Below are 21,732 nucleotides of genomic sequence, written 5' to 3'. Positions count from 1 at the left end.
CTCTACAAACTTTGAAATCTATGGTAAAGAGTCCTTGTACATAGTAGCTTAGTTGTTGTTTTGGTGTCTGTTAGGTGTAAGTCCTCTTTTGTCCCCCTTTCTATTTTTGGCTGTGTGAAACTAGAGATTTAGAGTTCTTTGCATTTTTCACAAAATACAATCCCCAGTTAGAGCCAATGTTACCTCGTCATTCATCCTTCATAGCAGGAGTAAGTCACCCTATAAAATTTTATTTGGAAGTCCTTATCTTTCTAGAAATTCCTCGGTTCAATCCTTAATCCGTTTGTTAAATTATCTTTTAATCTAAAACACCAAGTTTTAATGGTCGGTTTGAACCCCATGAACTCATTGAACCTTTTTGAAGCAAGTTCATAACATTCATTTAGGTTCCGTAGGTTCTTAGGTGTCTAGGAGGTTTTCATACTAACATTCACTCAAAGTGTTTTGCAACGGTTCTTTTAATGGTCGTGTTCGGTGATGTGTTATATCATCTCTCTCCAGGCTGTGAACTCTTTGAACCTAGTTCAAAAGGTTCGGGGATGTTCAACATGTTCAACGCGGTTCAAAAGTTCAACAACACTTAACATAGTTAATCTTTTCAAAAGAGAATTTTCTTGGCGCGATGTACGCCTTGAACTACTTGAACTCTCGTGAAGTCAGTTCAGATTGTTCATGCGTGTTCAAATCAGGTAGGTCCCATGAGCTAAAAGACATGATGGTGCACTTATTGCCAAGTATGATGAAGATTGAACCATATCTTGGGTGACGTCAACTGTTTGAGTTTTCGAGGCAAGTAATCATTTTGGGAATTGGCGGTTACTCAAAAAATGTCACCATGCATTCAATGCGCGTGTGAGATGTCCAATCCAAACCCTCAGCACATTTGAACTGACAATTGGAATTAATGCACTTAATAAGCTTGTATCACTGCTTTTGCTATAAGGTATGAAGTGATTAGTTCTCTGAAAACTTGTTCCTCATTGTTGCGGAGTTACTTTTCTTGGATAGAAGGTTTGTTTGCTGGTAGTCGTCTGATTGCTCTCAACTATGAAGGTGAGTTTGTTTCATGTCCTCTCCAGTGTTTTTTACCTACTTTTCCTCTCTCGTAATAGGATTTACTGAGAAAATAAGGCTTGTTATTTATGAATTATGAAGTCCACATTACACCTTTTCGGGAACATTTTTAGTCTTGCATGTATAGAGCCCATAGTCAGTGATACAGACTTGAAAGGGGAAAATATGGAAGTTTTAAAGGAAAGGGTGTTCAAGGGAATTGATGGTTCCTTTGGTGTAGAAATTCTGAGTAGTGGTCTCATAGAAGCGGCAGCCTTCCCCCCAGCTATCCCTTGCCCAAAACTGGTTAGAGAGTGTATTGTTAGGTATGATCCAATTTCTGAGACCATCAGATGAGATAATGGTGAAACCCTCCTTGCCATTAACCACAAAGTTATTTCCTCCATTTTCAAACTACCTGATTATCAGTTCTCAAACTTTTCTCCTACCCAATCAATTACTAAGTTCAACGCAAATAGAACCGGGCACCGGAATAATGTAGCGAAATATTGGTTGAAGGTTCCCCAAAGGGGTGGCTCCAGGTTGCCCAAGAATCCCAACAAGAACCATATGCTTCCCCACATTCATGATGTCATGTTACTGTTGCATCGAGTCAGAGGCTCGGTGGAGGCCTACAGTTTTGACGACTAGATTTATCGCTATGTACAACTGGTACTGGAAACTAAAATACAATGCTACAGAGAGCTTTGACCCTACCTCACTAGAAAATAAAAAGTTGATGAGTCAGGTTCAACGAGCTAAAAGCATTGCAGGGGCTGTGGAGAAATGGATTGAAGGAGTAATTAAAGATGGAGAAAAGTATATCACAAGCTCCAGGAAGTTATTCGACGAGATGCAGAGCCTTATTGTAGAGATTCAAAACCAGATTTTGCCATGGGAGAAAGAGGAAAATAAATGGGAAAATGTCTTGCCTATGCTCACCAAAATAGAAGAGTACGGAGCCACCAGATTCTTGATAGAACATTCAATCAAGTTGGTAATCAATGAGTGCCAACTCTTTGTATTGAAAAAGATGAAGGCATTATGTTATCTGATGCATTATTTTCGACGACGAAGGCATTATGTTATCTAATGCTCCTAAATCTATAATACAATTGCTAAGCTTAAGACCATTCAGGAGAAGAGAGATGTAAAACCGGATACTTAGACCAAGCTAAAACCAAAGTGTCCTGCATCAACTGGGTTGTGGAAGAAGAGGACGATATATAGCTAAAAACAAAAAGGGTTTTGGAGAGAACCGCAGAATGGGTTGGCAAGAAGAGAGCAGTGAGATTAGGCGCCAAGTCTAACTCCGTGAGAAATAGTGAGGTTACTCTGCATTGACCAAAACATTTTTCTAATCTTACTTCTATGCCTGTTCATGCAGGTAAGGATAAAAAGCCATCTCACATTAGGCACAAGCCCAATCCAGTTCTGGATTTCTCTGCTCCTCCACATACCAGGTCACGAAGTGTTGTGCAGAAAAGAATGGACCAAACCAAAGATACAGAGGCAAAGGATAAAATTCTTGATGCTCAGATATTTGAAGTTGAAGATCTTGATAGTGACATTGTCAACACCATGGATTCCCATGCAGTTACCGTAGCCATGACGCCACCCCCTTAACTGATCGAAGGAACAACCAGTTCAAGTGCAACTCCTAAGTGGCTAACCACTTCAGTAAGCAAAAAATGGAGTTTCATTCCTGTGACCATCCCAATTCAGGACATGGTAGTTAAGTACACAGAGAAGGGCCCCAAGTAAAAGAAGTTCAAAACAACCGCCAGACTGGATAATGATGAAGGAGCTAGAAAGTGGGTTGCCGAGATTGTTTCTTACAAGCCCAAAGACAAAGATAAGGAGGTCAATGCAGAGGACTTTGAGATCACCAAGGTGGAGCTCGGGAATATGAGTAGGGATTCGGATAATCACTTCTTCCAGATATCGGCTAAGAAAATGCTCACCAAGTCGGAAAAAGATGGGCAGGAGAAGAGAGAGATAAAGCGACATATTAAAATTCTTGCTCAATTCATCGATAGCATCGGCTGCTTCGGAGCACTTCCCATATCCCATGCTACATAGATCTTTGACCCTACCTCACCAGAAAATAAAAAGCTAATGAGTCAGGTTCAACGAGCTAAAAGCATTGTGGGGGCTGTGGAGAAATGAATTGAAGGAGTAATTAAAGACGGAGAAAAGTATATCACAAGCTCCAGGAAGTTATGCGACAAGATGCAGAGCCTCATTGCAGAGATTCAAAACCAAATTTCGCCATGGGAGAAAGAGGAACATAAATGGGAAAATGTCTTGCATATGCTCACCAAAATAGAAGAGTACGGAGCCACCAGATTCCTGACAAAACATTCAATCAAGTTGGTAACCAATGAGTGCCAACTCTTTGTATTGAAAAAGACCATAATGTGGCGGGTACTCACATTCAAGTCTATGATTTCCGATGCCAAGACTTCTGTTTATGAACTTTAGGAACTCCAATGTAGCTTGGTTAATGACAACAAAGTGGTTAATCCGGACCACGATTGGCAGCTGGGTATTTGTGGACTGAACACGCAGGACGTGATAAAGGCTTTCAGGCTATGCATGGAGAAAGTTAAAGCTAAAGGCAATTTCACCCCTGAAGATATAACACAAGTTGCCCGGATCGAGTACATGACGTTTATCGGTAACGATTAGTTACCGAAGCATGCTAAGAAAATGGTGAAGCACAGATGGGACAAAGAAGCCGCAAAGGCAAAAATCAATGCTATGAAGAATTCAAGCCCATCTATAATCCAGGAACTTGCAACTGCCCACGACACCCAGGAAAGCGGAGGAGAAGATGATGATGGAAGAGGAGCATAACATATCGATAGTGCTCTATTTTTATTTTATGTATTTCATAATCTTGCAAATGACTTCAGGACATCTGTCCCAAATATACTCTGTTGGTTTTCATAACTGATTCGGAGGAGGTCGAGTTTTTAGGGAGACCTCCTCTGTTATAAAGACTGATATAAATTAGATTAAGCGAGATATAGAAGGGGTTAGAATATTTTGGGTTTTGACTTAGTTTTCTGGTTTTTAGAAGTTCTATTTTGTTGAAGGAAGTCATCAGACTTTGAAAACCTGAAATTGGAAAGGATTTATACATGTATTGTTGTGTCTTTGTCACATAATATATATATATATATATTGTAGTCACATAAATCTGTCCACTTAATTAAATGAATACTTAGTATTTATTTGATTATTTAACCATCAATTAATAATTAATTAAATTAATATTTAATTAATTCATCTTAACCCTCTTCTCCTATTAATTAAATAAATTATTCAATTTATTTGATTTAATTCACTTAACCAAATTCAGACCATTAATTAAATAAATAAATCATATTTATTTAATTAAATATTCTCTCACATTTAAATAAATTAATATTTATTTAAATCCCCCAAAATCCCACCTCTCACATTTAAATAAATTAACATTTATTTAAATCACCTTTATCCTCCACCCACTTGTATTTTCCTACAAATACAAGTTGCACAATTATTTTAAATAAATAATTTATTTAAATCACCTTTATCCTCCACCCACTTGTATTTTCCTACAAAAGCAAGTTGCACAACTATTTTAAATAAATTATTTATTTAAAATCCTATTTATCCTCACCCACTTGAAACCTTTAATGGTTTCCCTTAAAGTATTCAAACTTGATGGCTTTAAAGTCTTCAAACTTGATGGCTTCCTTCTATAGTCTTCTTAAGACTTTAATGGTTTTCCTTAAAGTCTTCAAGCCTTTAATGGTTCCCCTCAAAGTCTTCAAGCATTTTAATGCTTTATCTTCCTTTTTCTCATTTAAATAAATTAATATTTATTTGAATATTTATCCAAATACAACTTGCACACATTTATTGAAATAAATGAATTTTTATTTTAATAAAATCCTATTTTCCCTCACCCACAAAATCCACTTGTATGCCTAAACCCCTTCTAGATTCTTCTAAACCCTTCCTAATTAGCCTAATCCATCCCCTAAATATTGTCACATTCCTAAGCAAATTGGAGTCACTTCTCAAAGACTCCAAAGTCTTTGAAAAGCAATTAATGCTTTGTGTGTTCAACAAATTAACCCTCAAAGTCTTGGATAACCTTTGAAAGCTTTCAACCTTCAACCACTAAATGGCTCAAAGTCTTTGAAAACCATTGAAGGCTTCCAACCTTCAACCACTTAATCCCCAAAGTCTCCAATAACCATTAATGGTTACCTCAAACCCTCCCACATGGTTAAAACATTTGTTTTGACTCAACCTCTACCCAACCCAAGGGTCTCATCAAGCCTTTAATGCTTTGACCATGATTATCTCTTAATCATTTGCACAAAGGTTTTATCCTTGCATTAACTCCTAATCTAGTGGGTAATCCTAATTTAGGCTTGACCCTTACCTTCTAGATAACCATGAAGTCTTCTCAGGCCTTTAATGCCTCCAACCTCCTCTCTCAACCCAATCCTATGTTGACACTTGTCACCATTTTATTGGTGCCAATTGTGCACATGGATCCCCAACTTTCAAGCTTGGCCCTTGATTAAACCATTCAATCTTAACCCTTCATTTCCCCATTTCTTCTATAAATAGAACCCTTCTCCTCAAGCAAAGGAGAAGCATTTAGAGTATTGTTGTTATACTGGCATTAGCATAGAGCTTTTTCATAGCATCACTATCTACTCTTGCATAGTATTTGCTTATCATATTCAACCATCTTGAATCTCCATATGGCATCCATGGCTAGTGCTAAAAGCTGAGAGCTACACTCATTTGGGACTTGGAGAGGAGAGGAACAAGGGAGGAGCAACTATGAGCATCTTGATTAGCTATTTCATTCTATGTTTATATGCTTTCTATTTCATGCTTAATATCTCTCTTGATATGCCTGTTTAGGATAATCTTTTGTTTCTAACACTAACGTTTGTTTCTTGTGCTCTTGTGTGTGTTGCCATCAAACAGATTTTCTAATCCTTTTTGCAGAGCATCATATATATATATATATATATATATATGATCATATTGTTATTTGGAGAAGGAAAACCTTTGAGTTTTGAATCTATGTAGTGATATTTCTTTGCATATATTAATCTAATCAAATGACAGTGATCGCCTTTCCTATGGAGAATGTTGTTATTGTTTAGGGACTCCTTCCTGTGTGATTTTAAAAGATATGTGCTTGAAAAGAGATTTTATTTCTCTTATCTATTTTATGAACTGTCGAACTGGTGTTCTGAACTTTGTTTCAATCACTTCCATTTCTCATGTTGAAGCATTTTGAAGAATAATTTTTCTCTGAAATATGTGTAAATCATTAGCCTCTCATCTAAGAATGAAGTAGGTAGCCTTACGTGCTTTCAGGTTAAAAGCATACCAATTTAATTTAAATAGATTATTCCCTGAATAACTAATGGAGGGAGTTGTACCTATTAAATATTCAGAGGGAAGTGGTATATGTTACACTTACCCAACTGTTTAGCTGAACTTTTGTCTTTTAAAGAAGGCAACAGAGTTTTAAATCATTTAATTTGAAGAAAGGAAAAAATCCGTTCACTAACACTTTGAAAGCATCACATGCAAGAATAAAATGTTTTTAAGTTTCAACTTTACAAAATGTCCAAAAACATGTGGTCTACATTTGATTTCAATTCTAAAAAGATCCTCGAGGCCCCCCTCCAAGGACTATCATACAAAAATCAACTGAGAGTACAAGGGCTTTGAATCTGGCTCATCCAAATAAGGCCAAGAAAGTTTGACCCATTCTTTCTTAAAAGATAAAAGACAGCTGCGTGTGTGCATTTAGGCGGTGTGTTTCTTGGAATTTGTCTGTATTAAACAGTTGTAATACACATTACATCTTAGAATTTGTCTTTATAGACGATTCTCTAAGCTTCCCCATTCCCTAAAGTCTTTGTTGTCCTCATTCATCCCTACAATGTAGGCACCTTCCGAGATTCTTTCTGTCCCTACACCACACAATTTTAGCCTATAATGTGCTTTGTGAATGCCTCTTTTGCTCACTGAAATCATTCCCTCTGGTTGTAGTTATTCAACTCCAGAAAAAAGATCAAATAACAATCATTGAGGAAACATGTGCCCTCACAGTAAGAGAAAGGAGCTATGGGGATTCAGGGGATCTCCTCCTACTGTTAAAGAAGCCTTCAATGTCTTAGACAAAGATGGAGATAGAAGAATTGCTTTCAATGATCTGGAAGATTTCTTCCATATCCACAAGCAAACTTATATTAGCAGAGAGGAGATTCAGTCCATGATCACTGTAGTAGACAAAGATCATAATGGGTCTGTGGAGTTTGAAGAGTTTGAGGGTCTTATGATGGCATTGATGATGACAGAAGAAACAAATGAAGAAAACAATGCATTGGAGGAAGCATTCAGAGTGATGGATAGGGATGGAGATGGAATTGTGAGTGTGAGGGATTTTAAGAGCTTTATGGGCGAGGCAATGCACAGTGTGAATGATGAGGATATTGTGGAGATGATAGAGGCAACCGATGCTTGTGCTCAGTCAGGCATCTGCTACAAAGATTTTTTGGCTCTCATGATGGCGATGATGAATGGATCCCAGTGACTGGCCCAAATTTTGCTTATATGTTACAACAAAATGTCCTCCGAACCAATGGAATCAGTTTTCTTAAATGTGAACAAAGGCTTTTCAAATGGGTTCTACATAAATTTGCTTATTACTGTATTTCCCATTACTCCAAGAAGGAAAAACTGAAAAATCACGTGAATCTATATAAGAAATGTTTATATATATGTGTTACAGAGGTCTTTCAAATGGGTTCGACATAAATTTGTCTCTTAATGTATTTTCCATTGCCTTAAGAAGGAAAAACTGAACAACCACCTCCATCTCTATGAGGGATGGTAATGTTCTCAATATGTGTTAAATGTGTAGTAGAGGTCTTTCAAATGGGTTCTGCCCCTTAATGTATTTCTCATTGCCCTAAGAAGGAAAAACTGAATAACCATTTCAATCTATATAAGGAATGCTCATTTTCCCAATATGTGTTAAATGTGTATATGAGATCAATCAAATGGATCCTGCATAAATTTGCCTCTCAATGTATTTCCCATTGCCCTTAGAAGGGAAAATTGAATAACCACCTCAATCTCTAGGAGGAAAGCTCATGTTCACAAGATGTGTTAAATGTGCAATACAGGTGTCTTTCAAATGAGTTTTGCATAAATTTGTTTATTAATGTATTCCCCATTGCCCTAAGAAGGGAAAACTGAATAACCACCTCAATCTCTGTAAAGAATGCTCATGTTCTCAATATGTATTAAATGTGTAACAGAGGTTTTTCCCAACCAGGGTCCGCCCATTTTACTTATTAATTTATTTCTGATGAACCCAAAAAGAAAATATTGAAATATAGCATTAGTATCTTTACGAATGCCTTCCTTTCCAATCTGTGTTAAAATTCAGATTAAACCAGGTAGACAAAGTTATTTCATGTCTCGATGTTAGGCTCCTAGAAATACTAGGTAATTGTCAGTTGTGTATGCTTTCAACAGTCACACTATGTGCTCATAAACGAGAATGAGAATGAAAACACAATCCCAAGCGATTGGAAACATGCGAAAGTGTGAACATATGGGCAATTTTGAGCAACCATAATGAGGTTAAATTTGAACTGTCTTATTTCAATTTTAACTCGCAGAACAAAGGAAAAGCAAATCTTGCGATCCCCTTACTTGAAAAGAAGTTATTGATGAGCGTGTAATTCAAAAACAATCTTTTTTCCTCTTTCTCTTTCTTTCTTTCCTTCTTTCTTTTTTTTCAAGAATCTACAACGATATTATAACTTTCAAACAGTAATTGATCAGTCAATGATATCAGATTTCTACAATCCATAATTGATTTGTTATTAGATTTCTGGTTTACACTGTGTAATCATTTTTGCATCAAGTTATACAGTTTAAACCATAAATCTAGTAACAAAACAATTGACCAAATTCGCTATCATTTAGAATCAAAGATCTTAACAAAATTATCGATATGTAAACCCAAAGTTTACCAATGTCAGAATAGGGTCCAAATCAAAGCCCGACTCCACTATAGTGGCCTCCACTCACTGGGTATCATATACCAAATAAAAACACAGAAGGGCCTTAAGCCATGTGACTATTAAGAAGGTCCTAAAGGCAAATACTGCTAAGAAATGTCCTCGGACCTAAAGTTACCCCAAAACAAAACCACTACTAATAAAAGCCCTAACGAAGTTAATGCACCATAAACCAGGCAATTATCTCTTCAGATAAGAAAATGGGAAGCAAATGTACGAACCTATAAGGAAAGGGCTCAATTATGGCCTATGTTTCAATTATCTTTCATTGTATTTCATTAATTAAAATCTACTAAAAGACCATTTAGTGGATCAAGAGCCACCTATTGGTATATCTAGTAGCTTGAAAAAAAAGTTAATTATTAAATCAATTGGATCAAGAGCCACCTATTGCTATATCTAGTAGCTTGGAAATAAGTTAATAATTAAATCAATTGTGTAACTTTATTGATACCAATAGCACATGATTATTAACCTGTTAATGGGTCTTCGGGGGTTGATCCAACTCTTTCTTCAGAGAAGATTAAATGGGAACCACCTAGCAAACAGTGGATAAAGATTAATTTCGGTGGTGCATCAAAAGGAAATCCAGGAACCTCAAGTGCTGGAGTGGTGGTGAGGGATGACAACGAATCTATCCTATTCAAAGGAGCACAGTGATTGCAGGATGGCACCAATAATGAAGTAGAGGTCCAGGCGGCTTTTCTAGCAACAAAACTAGCCTTAAACATGAAATTCCAACCGTTGCACTTAGAAGGGGACTCTCAGATAGTTATTACTGCAATAGCTAAAGGCAACACGCCATGTTGGAAGCGAAATCGATGGGTGGATATGATCCGAGAGAAACTCAACACATTTGTGGAGTTTCGTGTCTCGCATATAAGGAGGGGAGCAAATGCAGTGGCAGATTTGTTGTCTAACATTGGAAGTGAACTGGATAGTTGCGTGGCCAAATGGTGAAAAGGTGATGGTCGCGTGCGGAAATGGTACTAATTGTAGCCTTTTAGAAATGTGCAGTCTTCAACTTGAAAATAAGAGCAAATTTTGGCAAGTACATATGCCAAGGTGGCGCCTGCTCTTTGAAGAAGGAGTTGTCTATGGCAGGTCACACGATTAGAGCGAGTGGAGGATGGCAGTAAATCCTGCTTTTGATCTCATGGCATTAATGCCTTATCTTTGGCACTCATTACCCATCCTATACGATGGAGGAAGAATTTATTACCCTTTGAGCTGCATGCCAAGGTTTGTTTGAGGTAGAATTAATTGTATCTTTGTAGCTTTGTATGACATTGCATTGCAGGAATTGTTGTTTCAAAATTGCAAGTGACCATGGAGGCTGATTTCACTCTGGGAACGGACAAGACGTTGGTGCCTTTTTTGGGCAAGGTATCGGATAAGCGGATGCAGGGACTCTTCTGGTTTAAGGCAGAGAATTATTAGGCGGCGGCTCATCTCATGTTTGCTGAGGAGGTGGTTTACATTTGTCACCGATATCGAACTAACATAGAGGTGTACTCTTTGCTTTTTGCGTGGGCCCGTGAGTTCAAACCAGAGGTGGAAAAGGTAAAACTCACACTGATCAAATTGATCGATGGGGAGTTTTTGATTAACCTTGATTCAATCTTGGAATGGGTGGTACTGCGAGTTGGTATCTGAATTAAGGAAGGGGATGACCAGGAGGAATTGATTCCTTTTATTCGTGGTCCGGAGGATGAAATCAAAGACCAATGTCGTGAACGTGCTCGAGTGGAGTGGGAAGCGATGAAACTCTATGTGAAATTAACCAAAGCAGATGAACTCCTAAATGCTCTGCATGTGGTGGCAAGGATGGAAGTTGGCAGGGACCTGAGAGATAGATTTGAAGAAGGAATGGCCATTCAGTTACTGGCGAGTTTGGAGGGCGACTATGATAACCCCCATGATATCACTTGATGCAAATTATTAAATAATGTTAATATCCTAAAGAGGAAATAAATCATTAAATATTGTAAATAAATGATTAAAATATTAATGTATTTAATATATAAAATAATAAAGAAAAATATTATTAAATATATTATTAAATGTCAATATAAAAAATAATAAAGGAAATATATTTAATATATAATAAGAAAGTATTATTTAATATTTAATACATTTACAATGTCAACATTTAATATATGTCAATATTATAGTTAGTATATTTAAAAACATCAAATATTTAAAATATAATAAAGTTCCCGCACAATATAATATTAACATATATTAAAATTATTTAACCCCCCCCCCCCACCCCCACCCCCACGATTACCCCCGCACAAAGAGATGCGATGGTAATCGCAGCTTGGGCTGCGGTTACCCTCACACCCCTTCATGCGGAAGGGGACACGTGGAGGGGTACATCCCCTCATGGGGTTTAAAGGGGAAGCAACAGCACGCAGTACGGGAAAAGAAAGGAGGGCGGAAGGAAGAAAGAAGGACGCCGCATGCAGACCACACTGCAGATTGTGAACGTGAACACCAACTGCGATCTACAGATAGGTAAGAAGGGTAAGAGTCTTAAGAAATATATGTGTGTGGACGTGTGTGCCACACACACACATATATACCAACGCACATTTATAATTACACGCATCACTAACGTTTATTTATATGAATATATTAATAAAGATAGATACCCAACTAGAATACGTATGCATAACTAGGACCATTACAAAGGATAATAAATAAAATAATGAATATTTAATTAATATATATATTAATGAATATTAATAATAAATATTTTAATACGTATATTGACAAACATTAATAATGAATGTTTTAATACATATGTAGACGAATATAAGTAATGAACATTTTATTCATATGTTAATGAGTGGTTCTTAGATGTTAATAAATACATCTCAATGAATAGTTGGAAATATACTTTAATAAGTAAATATGAATTTTGGGATGATAGATATTTTGCTGAATATATGTTAAGGAATACGTGTTAAGATTAGGCATATGTAAATATGGATTATGGAATGGAAAATAGTAATAAATTATAAAATGTAATATAAATGTGATTACATGATGGAGGCTATAGGGAGGAAACTCCCTTAGTCTAATGAAGGGATTATGATAATCCCTAGGTCAGTATATACTAAACATTGATATGCATATGTATGGCTTGGTTGATTAAGTTCAACCAAGAGGAGATGGATCTGGCCGGTCCACTCTGAGGACTTGGGTGATGGGATGCATCACCCAAGGCAAGGAATGAACACATGGTCTTCCTTGGATGGCTTGGTTGTAAGAGGTTACACCCAAGACAAGAATTGAATTAACCTTCGATTTCCTGGAGGGCTTGGATGTAAGGAATTACATCCAAGATAGGAATCAAATTAACCTTTGATTTCCTGGAGGGCTTGGATGTAAGGAATTACATTCAAGACGGGAGTCGAATTCACCTTCGACTTCCTGGAGGGCTTAGAACCAAGATGGGTTCCAAGAAGGTGAGCTTCATGGCCACCTAAAGACATACTTTGTATGGCATTCGTATCCTTTTTATTAGATTAAAATTATGATTATGTTAATTAAGTATTTTAAAGTTAGATTGCAATTTAGATTAGTTATATATTTATATGCCTGTGGTAGTCTAACAATCTATTTTGCAGGATAACAATCTCTAACTAGTAGGGACATACAGTGGTATCAGAGCATAATCCTAACAACCTGTGGGAAGGATTCTTGGTTTATGATCACATATTAAAGAAACAAGGGTGTGAAAGCAATGGCCGATCAATTAGCCAAACAACTCTAGATTTTCATGGAACAAACCAATGAGAAATTCGAAAGAATGAGCCAACTAATCCTCCAAAGTACAAACAACAACAATAGAGATATTCCAAACCCTAGAAGAGAGACACACTCCAATCACGCCAATAACGATCAATCTCCTCAAAGTTGTAGACAAACAATTCCCGAATTTCTTCCTAGAGAGGAACATTTGAGGAACGAAGAGGAGCCAGCCACACTTGGGGTGGAAGAAATCACCCAAATTTATGCTAGATTAGAGACAAAAGTTCAAAAGGTGGTTTCCTTCAAGGACTTCTGTGAGTCCAAGACTAATGAAGGTAGAAGGAGAAAGCCTATGAGTAGAGACCTCAAAGCTAAGGTCAACAAAATGTCCCTACCATGATTTGACGAGTCAGGGAAGGATATCGCCCAAGCTTGGGTCCAAAAACTAGATACATACCTTTCATACAGCCCCATGACCGAAGGAGATGCTATAAAATTTGCCATACTCCATCTAACCAAAGCAACCCGTAATTGGTGGCATAACGGTCTCATTTCCCTAGGGCACAAAAATATCTCCACCTATAATGAGTTTACCCAAAAGCTCATCAGTCGGTTTGACCAGAAAGACTCTGAATGGTACTTCCAAGAGTTAACACACCTTAAGCAATCAGGAACCATTGCAGACTATATAAACCAATTCCAAAACCTATCAGTGATGGTCCCCGACCTATCTCAAAGAAGGCTTACTTACATGTTTTTAGAAGGCTTGAAAGGCTCTATTAAAATTTTTGTAAAACCCTTGGAACCTCTAAATTTAGTAGAGGCCATTAAGAAAACTAGGATGGTCGAATTTAGTGCTCCCAAGAACCCCACAACCAAAACATCGCATAGGAATGAAGGACCCCAAAGGGACCACCAAGAGAAGCCCTGCCGCTTTTGCAAGAAACCTTGGAGTTTGAATCACCAATGTAAGGAGAGAGAGGAACTCATGGGGAAAGGGTTATGTTTCAAATGCAAGGCCCCATGGGGGAAAGGCCATGAATGTAAAAGAGGACAGTTAAATAACACAGAAGAAACCCGGGATGAGGAAAGACCCTATAAAAGGGCCAGATTTGAAGGCTAACATCAAAAGGAATTCCTGATGGCTCTCCAAAGACAATATCTTGTAATAAAATGGAAGAAATTCTTAGGCATGATCGAGGAGAGTGGGTCACCCAATAAATGGTCTTGGATAAATCTCCGACCGAAGGTCAAATCATTCATAATGATATACAACCCATCATTAGGAGACACAAAAAAAAAAGGTCTTCAAAGACATTCCCCTGGGTTTACCCACAAAAAGGGGATTTGAACACTCCATTGAATTAAAAGAAGAAGCAAAACCTGTCATCACCACTCCTTACCGCCACCCCCACAAATAAAAAGAGGTCGACCTAAATATGCTTGAGGACAAGCAAAATTGAGACGGAGGGCCTGTGATAACCCCCATGATATCACTTGATGCAAATTATTAAATAATGTTAATATCCTAAAGAGGAAATAAATCATTAAATATTGTAAATAAATGATTTAAATATTAATGTATTTAATATATAAAATAATAAAGAAAAATATTATTAAATATATTATTAAATGTCAATATAAAAAATAATAAAGGAAATATATTTAATATACAATAAGAAAGTATTATTTAATATTTAATACATTTACAATGTCAACATTTAATATATGTCAATATTATAGTTAGTATATTTAAAAACATCAAATATTTAAAATATAATAAAGTTCCCGCACAATATAATATTAACATATATTAAAATTATTAAAACCCCCCCCACCCCCACGATTACCCCTGCACAAAGAGATGCGACGGTACCCTCGCACCCCTTCATGCGGAAGGGGACCCGTGGAGGGGCACATCCCTACACCGGGTTTAAAGGGGAAGCAGCAGCACACAGTACAAGAAAAGAAAGAAGGGCGGAAAGAAGAAAGAAGGACGCCGCCTGCAGACCACACTGCAAATTGTGAATGTGAACACCAACTGTGATCTGCAGACAGGTAAGAAGGGTAAGAGTCTTAAGAAATATATGTGTGTGGACGTGTGTGCCACACACACACATATATACCAACGCACATTTATAATTACATGCATCACTAACATTTATTTATATGAATATATTAATAAAGATAGATACCCAGATAGAATACGTATGCATAACTAGGACCATTACAAAGGTTAATAAATAAAATAATTAATATTTAATTAATATATATATATATATATATTAATGAATATTAATAATAAATATTTTAATACGTACATTGACAAACATTAATAATGAAAGTTTTAATACATATGTAGACGAATATAAGTAATGAACATTTTATTCATATGTTAATGAATGGTTCTTAGATGTTAATAAATACATCTCAATGAATAGTTGGAAATATACTTTAATAAGTAAATAAGAATTTTGGGATGATAGATATTTTGCTGAATATATGTTAAGGAATACGTGTTAAGATTAGGCATATGTAAATATGGATTATGGAATGGAAAATAATAATAAATTATAAAATGTAATATAAATGTGATTACATGATGGAGGTTATAGGGAGGAAACTCCCTTAGTCTAATGAAGGGATTATGATAATCCCTAGGTCAGTATATACTAAACATTGATATGCATATGTATGGCTTGGTTGATTAAGTTCAACCAAGAGGAGATGGATCTGGCCAGCCCACTCTGAGGACTTGGGTGATGGGATGCATCACCCAAGGCAAGGAATGAACACATGGTCTTCCTTGGATGGCTTGGGTGTAAGAGGTTACACCCAAGACAAGAATCAAATTAACCTTTGATTTCTTGGAGGGCTTGGATCTAAGGAATTACATCCAAGATAGGAATCGAATTAACCTTCGATTTCCTGGAGGGCTTGGATGTAAGGAATTACATTCAAGACAGGAGTCGAATTCACCTTCGACTTCCTGGAGGGCTTGGAACCAAGATGGGTTCCAAGAAGGCGAGCTTCATGGCCGCCTAAGGACATACTTTGTATGTCATTCATATCCTTTTTATTAGATTAAAATTATGATTATGTTAATTAAGTATTTTAAAGTTAGATTGCAATTTAGATTAGTTATATATTTATATGCCTGTGGTAGTCTAACAATCTATTTTGCAGGATAATGATCTCTAACTAGTAGGGACATTACAACAACCTTGACTTCGGATGTCTGGATTGCATCCCAAGGATGAAAGCTGAAGCGGCAAAGGGGAAAGCGCCGACTTTTGAGGAGGGAAGGGAGGAGGCGACCAGGGGGATAGTGAGTGAGTGGCCTGTCGGCCAGTGTTTTCCTAAATGTTTTCATCTGTTAGTTTTTGCTCTAAAATTTTTATTATTTCTGGAACATTTGGTTTAGAGAACCAACAAAGAACTGGTTTTTTGTTGCTGCTATAAGACTATAGGGTAGGGTAATTCATAAGTTTGGACTGTGGGTAGTATGAGGTTGATATTTCCTGTGTTTATGCATAGTGGAAGACTGCAATTTTTGTATATTTAAATTTCCGTATTAATAGAATAAAAAAATATTTACCGATAAAAAAAAATAGCACATCATTATTAATTTTGTGGTGGTCAAAGCAAGACAATAAGAAATATGTATATAACATCAACTCAAAATGACTATTTTGATCTTTGTACGCACCATGGCATGAATGGTTGGATGATACATAACTAATTTTTTGATTCTACTCAAATTATGCAAGACAGAATTCTGACCTCATCATTTTGATTGTTGAATTCTTACATTGACTTCTGGCTTCAAAGACAAAATCCGCCGCTAATGACTGTAGCGGTGCATTACTTGGCCCGCAAGATTTTTGCAAGGATACTCTCTTCCAAATTCAAATACGTCACTGCCGACCTCATTCTTCGGTATCGTGGGGAGCATTCTTTAAACCCTTCTTGCCGCTTGTCTTCACATTTTGAATGTGTTGGGCTATAAATACTTTGCCCTGCTTTTCTCCTCTCAATTGAATCTGTTTTGATCCATTCAACTCTGCAAAAAGATCTAACAACGCCCATTGAGTTTTTAGAGACCAGAAGAAGAAAATAAAATGTGCCCTCCAACTGAGAGAAGCGAGATGAGGGGATTGAGGGGCCCTTCCCCCACTGTGAAAGAGGTCTTCAACGTCTTAGACAAAGATGGAGATGGAAGAATTGCTTTCAATGATATCCAAGACTTCTTCAACAACCACAAACAAACTCATCTTAGCAGAGAGGAGATTGAATCCATGATCTCTGTTGCAGACAGAAAGCATAATGGGTTTGTGGAGTTTGAAGAGTTTGAAGGGCTTATGACTGGTTTGATGAGGGTGGAACAAAAGAATGAAGGAAACAGTGCATTGGAGGAGGCATTCAGAGTGATGGACAAGGATGGAGATGGGGTTTTGAGTGTGGGAGATTTGAAGAGCTTCATGGGTGAGGCAATGCACCAATTGAATGATGAGGATGTGGTGGAGATGATAGAGGCAGCTGGTGCTTCTGCTCAGTCAGGCATCTGCTATAAGGATTTTCTGGCTCTCATGATCACCATGATAAATGGGTCCCTGTGATTCTGCTTTTGGGGTTCAACACAATCCCTTCTGGATTGATGTAAACAATTTTGTGAACTGTGAACAGAGAGTTTTCAAATTGGTTCTACCTATATTTGTTTCCCGGTGTGTTTCCGAATAGCCCAAGAAGCAGAGAATGAAAATTTACATTGTTTATGTACGGATGCTTATTATGTTCCCCATCTGTGTCAAATGACCGGGTTCTGTATTTTTTTCTTTTTCTTTAATGTATTTCTAATTGACCCAAGCAGCAAAAATTAAAAATATCACATTAATGTAAAGTAGGCATTAAAGCTCATTTATTTATTCAGTGTGTTTTAGAGTTCTAGATAAATTATGGAAGGGCATTTGGTTTAATGGAAAAGTATATGTTGTATATGTCTAAATGATACTGTGTTCAAATCTTCTATAATATATATATATATATAAAGATTTAAATAAATAAAAAGATGCTTTAGATAAATCTTATGAACAAATATTTCATAAAATTTATAAAATATATTCAGCAAATATTTTGATACATATAGATATGAAATTTTGATGCAAATATATTATGATAGAAGTGATTTGTTTAGTGTTCTAGAATCAAAGGTTGTGGGTCACTTTCAATACTATAAAGTGATCTATATAATTGTGGAAATATCATATGAGTAAGGATCTAAACATTTGCATGGACCTAATGTTCATAAATTTTTGGATGCTCTACTTCAACTCATTTTAATCATTTCTCCATCTTGCATAAAAATTGTTAGAGTGGCAGTGATAATATCTCCCTTGTTTCAAATTCACATGGATACCAAGTCAACAACTTTATGCAAAGATCAAGGACAACAATCAGTCATGCAATACATCTAGGATGTTATGTACATAATACTGTAAAGATAATGCAATTAATAACATAGTTTCTTTCTAGGTGCTAGACATGCTTCTCAAAGTTTTCTAGATGTACTAAATGAATTAGGATATGTCTTTTAAATACAACACCCTAGCATGCTATTCAAATATTTTATGCTTCAAGTTGGCTTATAATGGCTAAATAGAGGATAAACTTTAGGCTTCATATTTAAACTTTAAGAACTTTGAGACATCTATGTAAATCATGCAATTGACCAAGGTCATTTGTGTAACTATTGAACTAACCCTAGGAAAGAAATGGATAAAATCAAGAATTGAGTTTATACCCCAAGAATAGGTTCAAACAGGATAATGACATGATCAACTTATTTGTCAATTTCCATGTAAAACATATCATTTTGTACGCTATCCATTACTTTAGGGATCAACGGGTCAAAATGAGTCCAAAATAAAGGGGAGCATTGCAAAGTATGTGATTTTCGTCTTAATAAGATTAAACCAAGTGGAATAAAGTAAACCTTAAATAGAGGAATATAAGGATAGTATCTTATATATACTAAATATTATATTTTTAAAGGAGTTTAAAATGATAAAAGAATAATATTTTGAGTGAGAGAAATAGAAACATGGCTCCAAGACATTATAAATAGATTATTATCTAGTCTCTAATTTGTATTTGACTGTGATTGCTTTGATTCATTGAAATGTGATTAAATAAAATAAAAAAATAAAAAAATAAAAAATAAAACTAGAAACAAGAAATTAGAGAACAATTACAAACGTGACAAAAGTGATTTGAAATTTCTGTTTTATTTTTTATTTTTTTAAAGGTGGCAGTGCCACTTAATATATTTTATTTATATATTTCTTTACAAAAGTTGATTCAAAGAGCTCCCGGAGAAAAGAACCAAAAAGAAAAACTCTAATCCTTTCTCGTTATTACATAGAAAGGTTGTGAAACTTAAATCCCTAATATGCCAAAAAGGTACAATATATCTCGTAATGTCCATAATCTCGAATGCCACAAATCATCCCCAAGTATCGAATGCTTCCTGGAGTATGTTGACCAAGATGAAGTCCGAACCAAAACATCATGAAAGTTGTACACATTTACATAACAGTCTGCAGTCTACCTCACTTCATAGATGCCCAAATCGACATCCATTCACATCATTCACATACAACACAATCACGAAACCCTACAATTATAATACCTCACATACCAACCTTTTATCATTATGAAAATAACTGCATAACCATGTGCAATATTATCCTATACCCATGTCCTCCAAAATTATTTTTCTAAGGATTGGGAAAGAATCGAGATCACAATTCGGACCCATCATATTAAGTTCCACCTTGGAACTTCCCATATTTGCCTAATGATCTCCAACCCTATTTCCTTCTCTATACACATGTGAAAGAGTAAAGTTTACAAATGTATCAATAAGTGCCCATGCTTGTTCAAGCAAATATCTTATCTGTCAATTGTCAATATCTCTTTATGCAAGTGTTGATAATAATAGTTGAGTCGCCTTCAATGTGAATATAAGAGATGTTCAATTTTTTAACTAGTAGAATGCCTTCAAGCAAAGCATATGCCTCTACGTAGTTGTTAGTACCCGGTGGAATGGAAACGGATTTCAAAGCAAAAACCCACCCTGTGTGGTCCCTTATGCATACTCCTACTCCTGCATCACCCGGGTTCCCTTTAGAGGAGCCATCAAAATTCAATTTAAAATGTGTTGAATTCGAAGGACACCATTTCACTTTATTTCTATCAATTTTACTAATTCTCACTCTCAGAAAGCAAGGTGATACGGGAAGAGAAATGCCCTTCCAACAATTAATAACTTGACCATCCCAAGAAGTAAATTCCCTATTTGGATTGAATTGATTTGAAACATGAGCATTAACCAGTTCTGATATAGATTTTTCAATGTAATTGAAAACATCAAAAAGAGGAGATGTTTGCTTTCTAAAAATACGCTTATTTCTTTCCCACCAAAGTGACCATACTACTGTGGACGGGATCACTTTCCAAATGCATGCAAACAGAGAGGATGAGTATAAGACTGGCCAGGACTGGAACAAATCCCATACATTATTTGGAAGAGGGATGCTAAAGGAAAGTTTAGCAAGCACAAACATCCAACAATAATGATCAAAATCACATTGGAGGAGGAGATGATCTAACGTTTCATTATGCTCACCACAAAGTACACAGGCAAATGGAGGTGCAATAATCAATTTATCAAGTCTCTCACTGGTAAGTATTCTCTTGTGTAGAGCAAGCCAAGCAAACATCCCTGCCTTGGGAAGAATATTGTTGTTCCAGTTCAGAAGTTATAAGCTCTTTGTGAACAGGATTGAATCGACATCTAATGAATTGCCTTATACCCTTCATTGATAGAGTACTTTCCGTTCTTTGCAGGGCACCATATCAATTTGTCCAATCATTAGAGATAAAAATAATGTGGTTCTTGAGAATCAAAGAAAATTTTATCTTTTGAGTCGGGGAGATTGGGAGTGAAGTTGGATTCTTCCAAATGACACGATTTGAAGGCTTCACAAGATCATCTATGTAATAATAAAGGTAAGATCCCCATTGAGTAATAAATATAGGGATCACATCTACTAGAGATTCCTCAAGATTAAGAGGGGGGATACCACTCCATGAATCATTCCAAAAGTTGACATCTTTGCCATTATGTACTTGACAAGATAAATATCTAGTAATCACATTCCTAGAAGCCATCATGAAGTTCCAAATTGCAGACCCTGATGGAGGATCAAGGATAGTAAAAATACATGATGGGGTAGGAGTATCTAAATGCTTTGCTTGCATAATTTGACACCACAAAGCATGTGGTTTTACATAAATATTCCAAACCAACTTTCCCCCAAAGGCCTTATTCCTTTTTGAAAGATCGTGTAGACCAACCCCGCCCATAGATTTACTTGGAGTCATTTTGTTGAGAGACACAAGCGGGATCTTTTTATCTTCTTAAAGATTACCTTTCCAAATAAAATTTCGAATAATTTTCTCGATATGGGAAACAATAGATTTCGGGGCTTGAAGGACTGAAATGTAGTAGTTTGGGATTGTAGCCAAAACAGTTTTGACAAGAAGGATTCTGACTGACAGAGATAACCATCTAGCATTCCACACAGAAATTATTATTTTTAATCTGTCAATCACATAATTCAAAAAAGAAGGTTTCCCTGCTCCCATAAAGAAAGGGATGCCCAAGTACGAAGATGGAAGAAAATCCACTGGAAAGCCCAATGTTGGGATAATGTTGTTAGAC

At 36.3% G+C, this 21,732-nt stretch overlaps 2 protein-coding genes across 2 annotated transcripts; both read left to right on the top strand.

The window, feature by feature from the left end:
- The first annotated feature begins 6,996 nt into the window (after nucleotides 1-6,996).
- LOC131051022 (uncharacterized) lies at nucleotides 6,997-8,096 on the top strand. Its single transcript, XM_057985367.2, has one exon. It carries the CDS (start codon nucleotides 7,187-7,189, stop codon nucleotides 7,682-7,684), a length of 498 nt encoding a protein of 165 aa, XP_057841350.2. The 5' UTR covers nucleotides 6,997-7,186; the 3' UTR covers nucleotides 7,685-8,096.
- Nucleotides 8,097-16,912: 8,816 nt separating this feature from the next.
- Nucleotides 16,913-17,658, top strand: LOC131051051 (calcium-binding protein CP1-like). The gene has a single exon (XM_057985396.2). It carries the CDS (start codon nucleotides 17,069-17,071, stop codon nucleotides 17,564-17,566), a length of 498 nt encoding a protein of 165 aa, XP_057841379.2. The 5' UTR covers nucleotides 16,913-17,068; the 3' UTR covers nucleotides 17,567-17,658.
- Nucleotides 17,659-21,732: the final 4,074 nt, after the last annotated feature.

The sequence above is a fragment of the Cryptomeria japonica genome, chromosome 6, assembly GCF_030272615.1.
Source record: "Cryptomeria japonica chromosome 6, Sugi_1.0, whole genome shotgun sequence".
NCBI lineage: Eukaryota > Viridiplantae > Streptophyta > Pinopsida > Cupressales > Cupressaceae > Cryptomeria > Cryptomeria japonica.
Note: the sequence above shows the minus strand (reverse complement) of the source record. Positions and strands in the feature narration are given on the sequence as shown.

What these genes read in the sequence shown, in the direction of transcription:
- LOC131051022 (XM_057985367.2), top strand. Translation starts at nt 7,187, where the DNA reads ATGTGCCCTCACAGTAAGAGAAAGGAGCTATGGGGATTCAGGGGATCT.
- LOC131051051 (XM_057985396.2), top strand. Translation starts at nt 17,069, where the DNA reads ATGTGCCCTCCAACTGAGAGAAGCGAGATGAGGGGATTGAGGGGCCCT.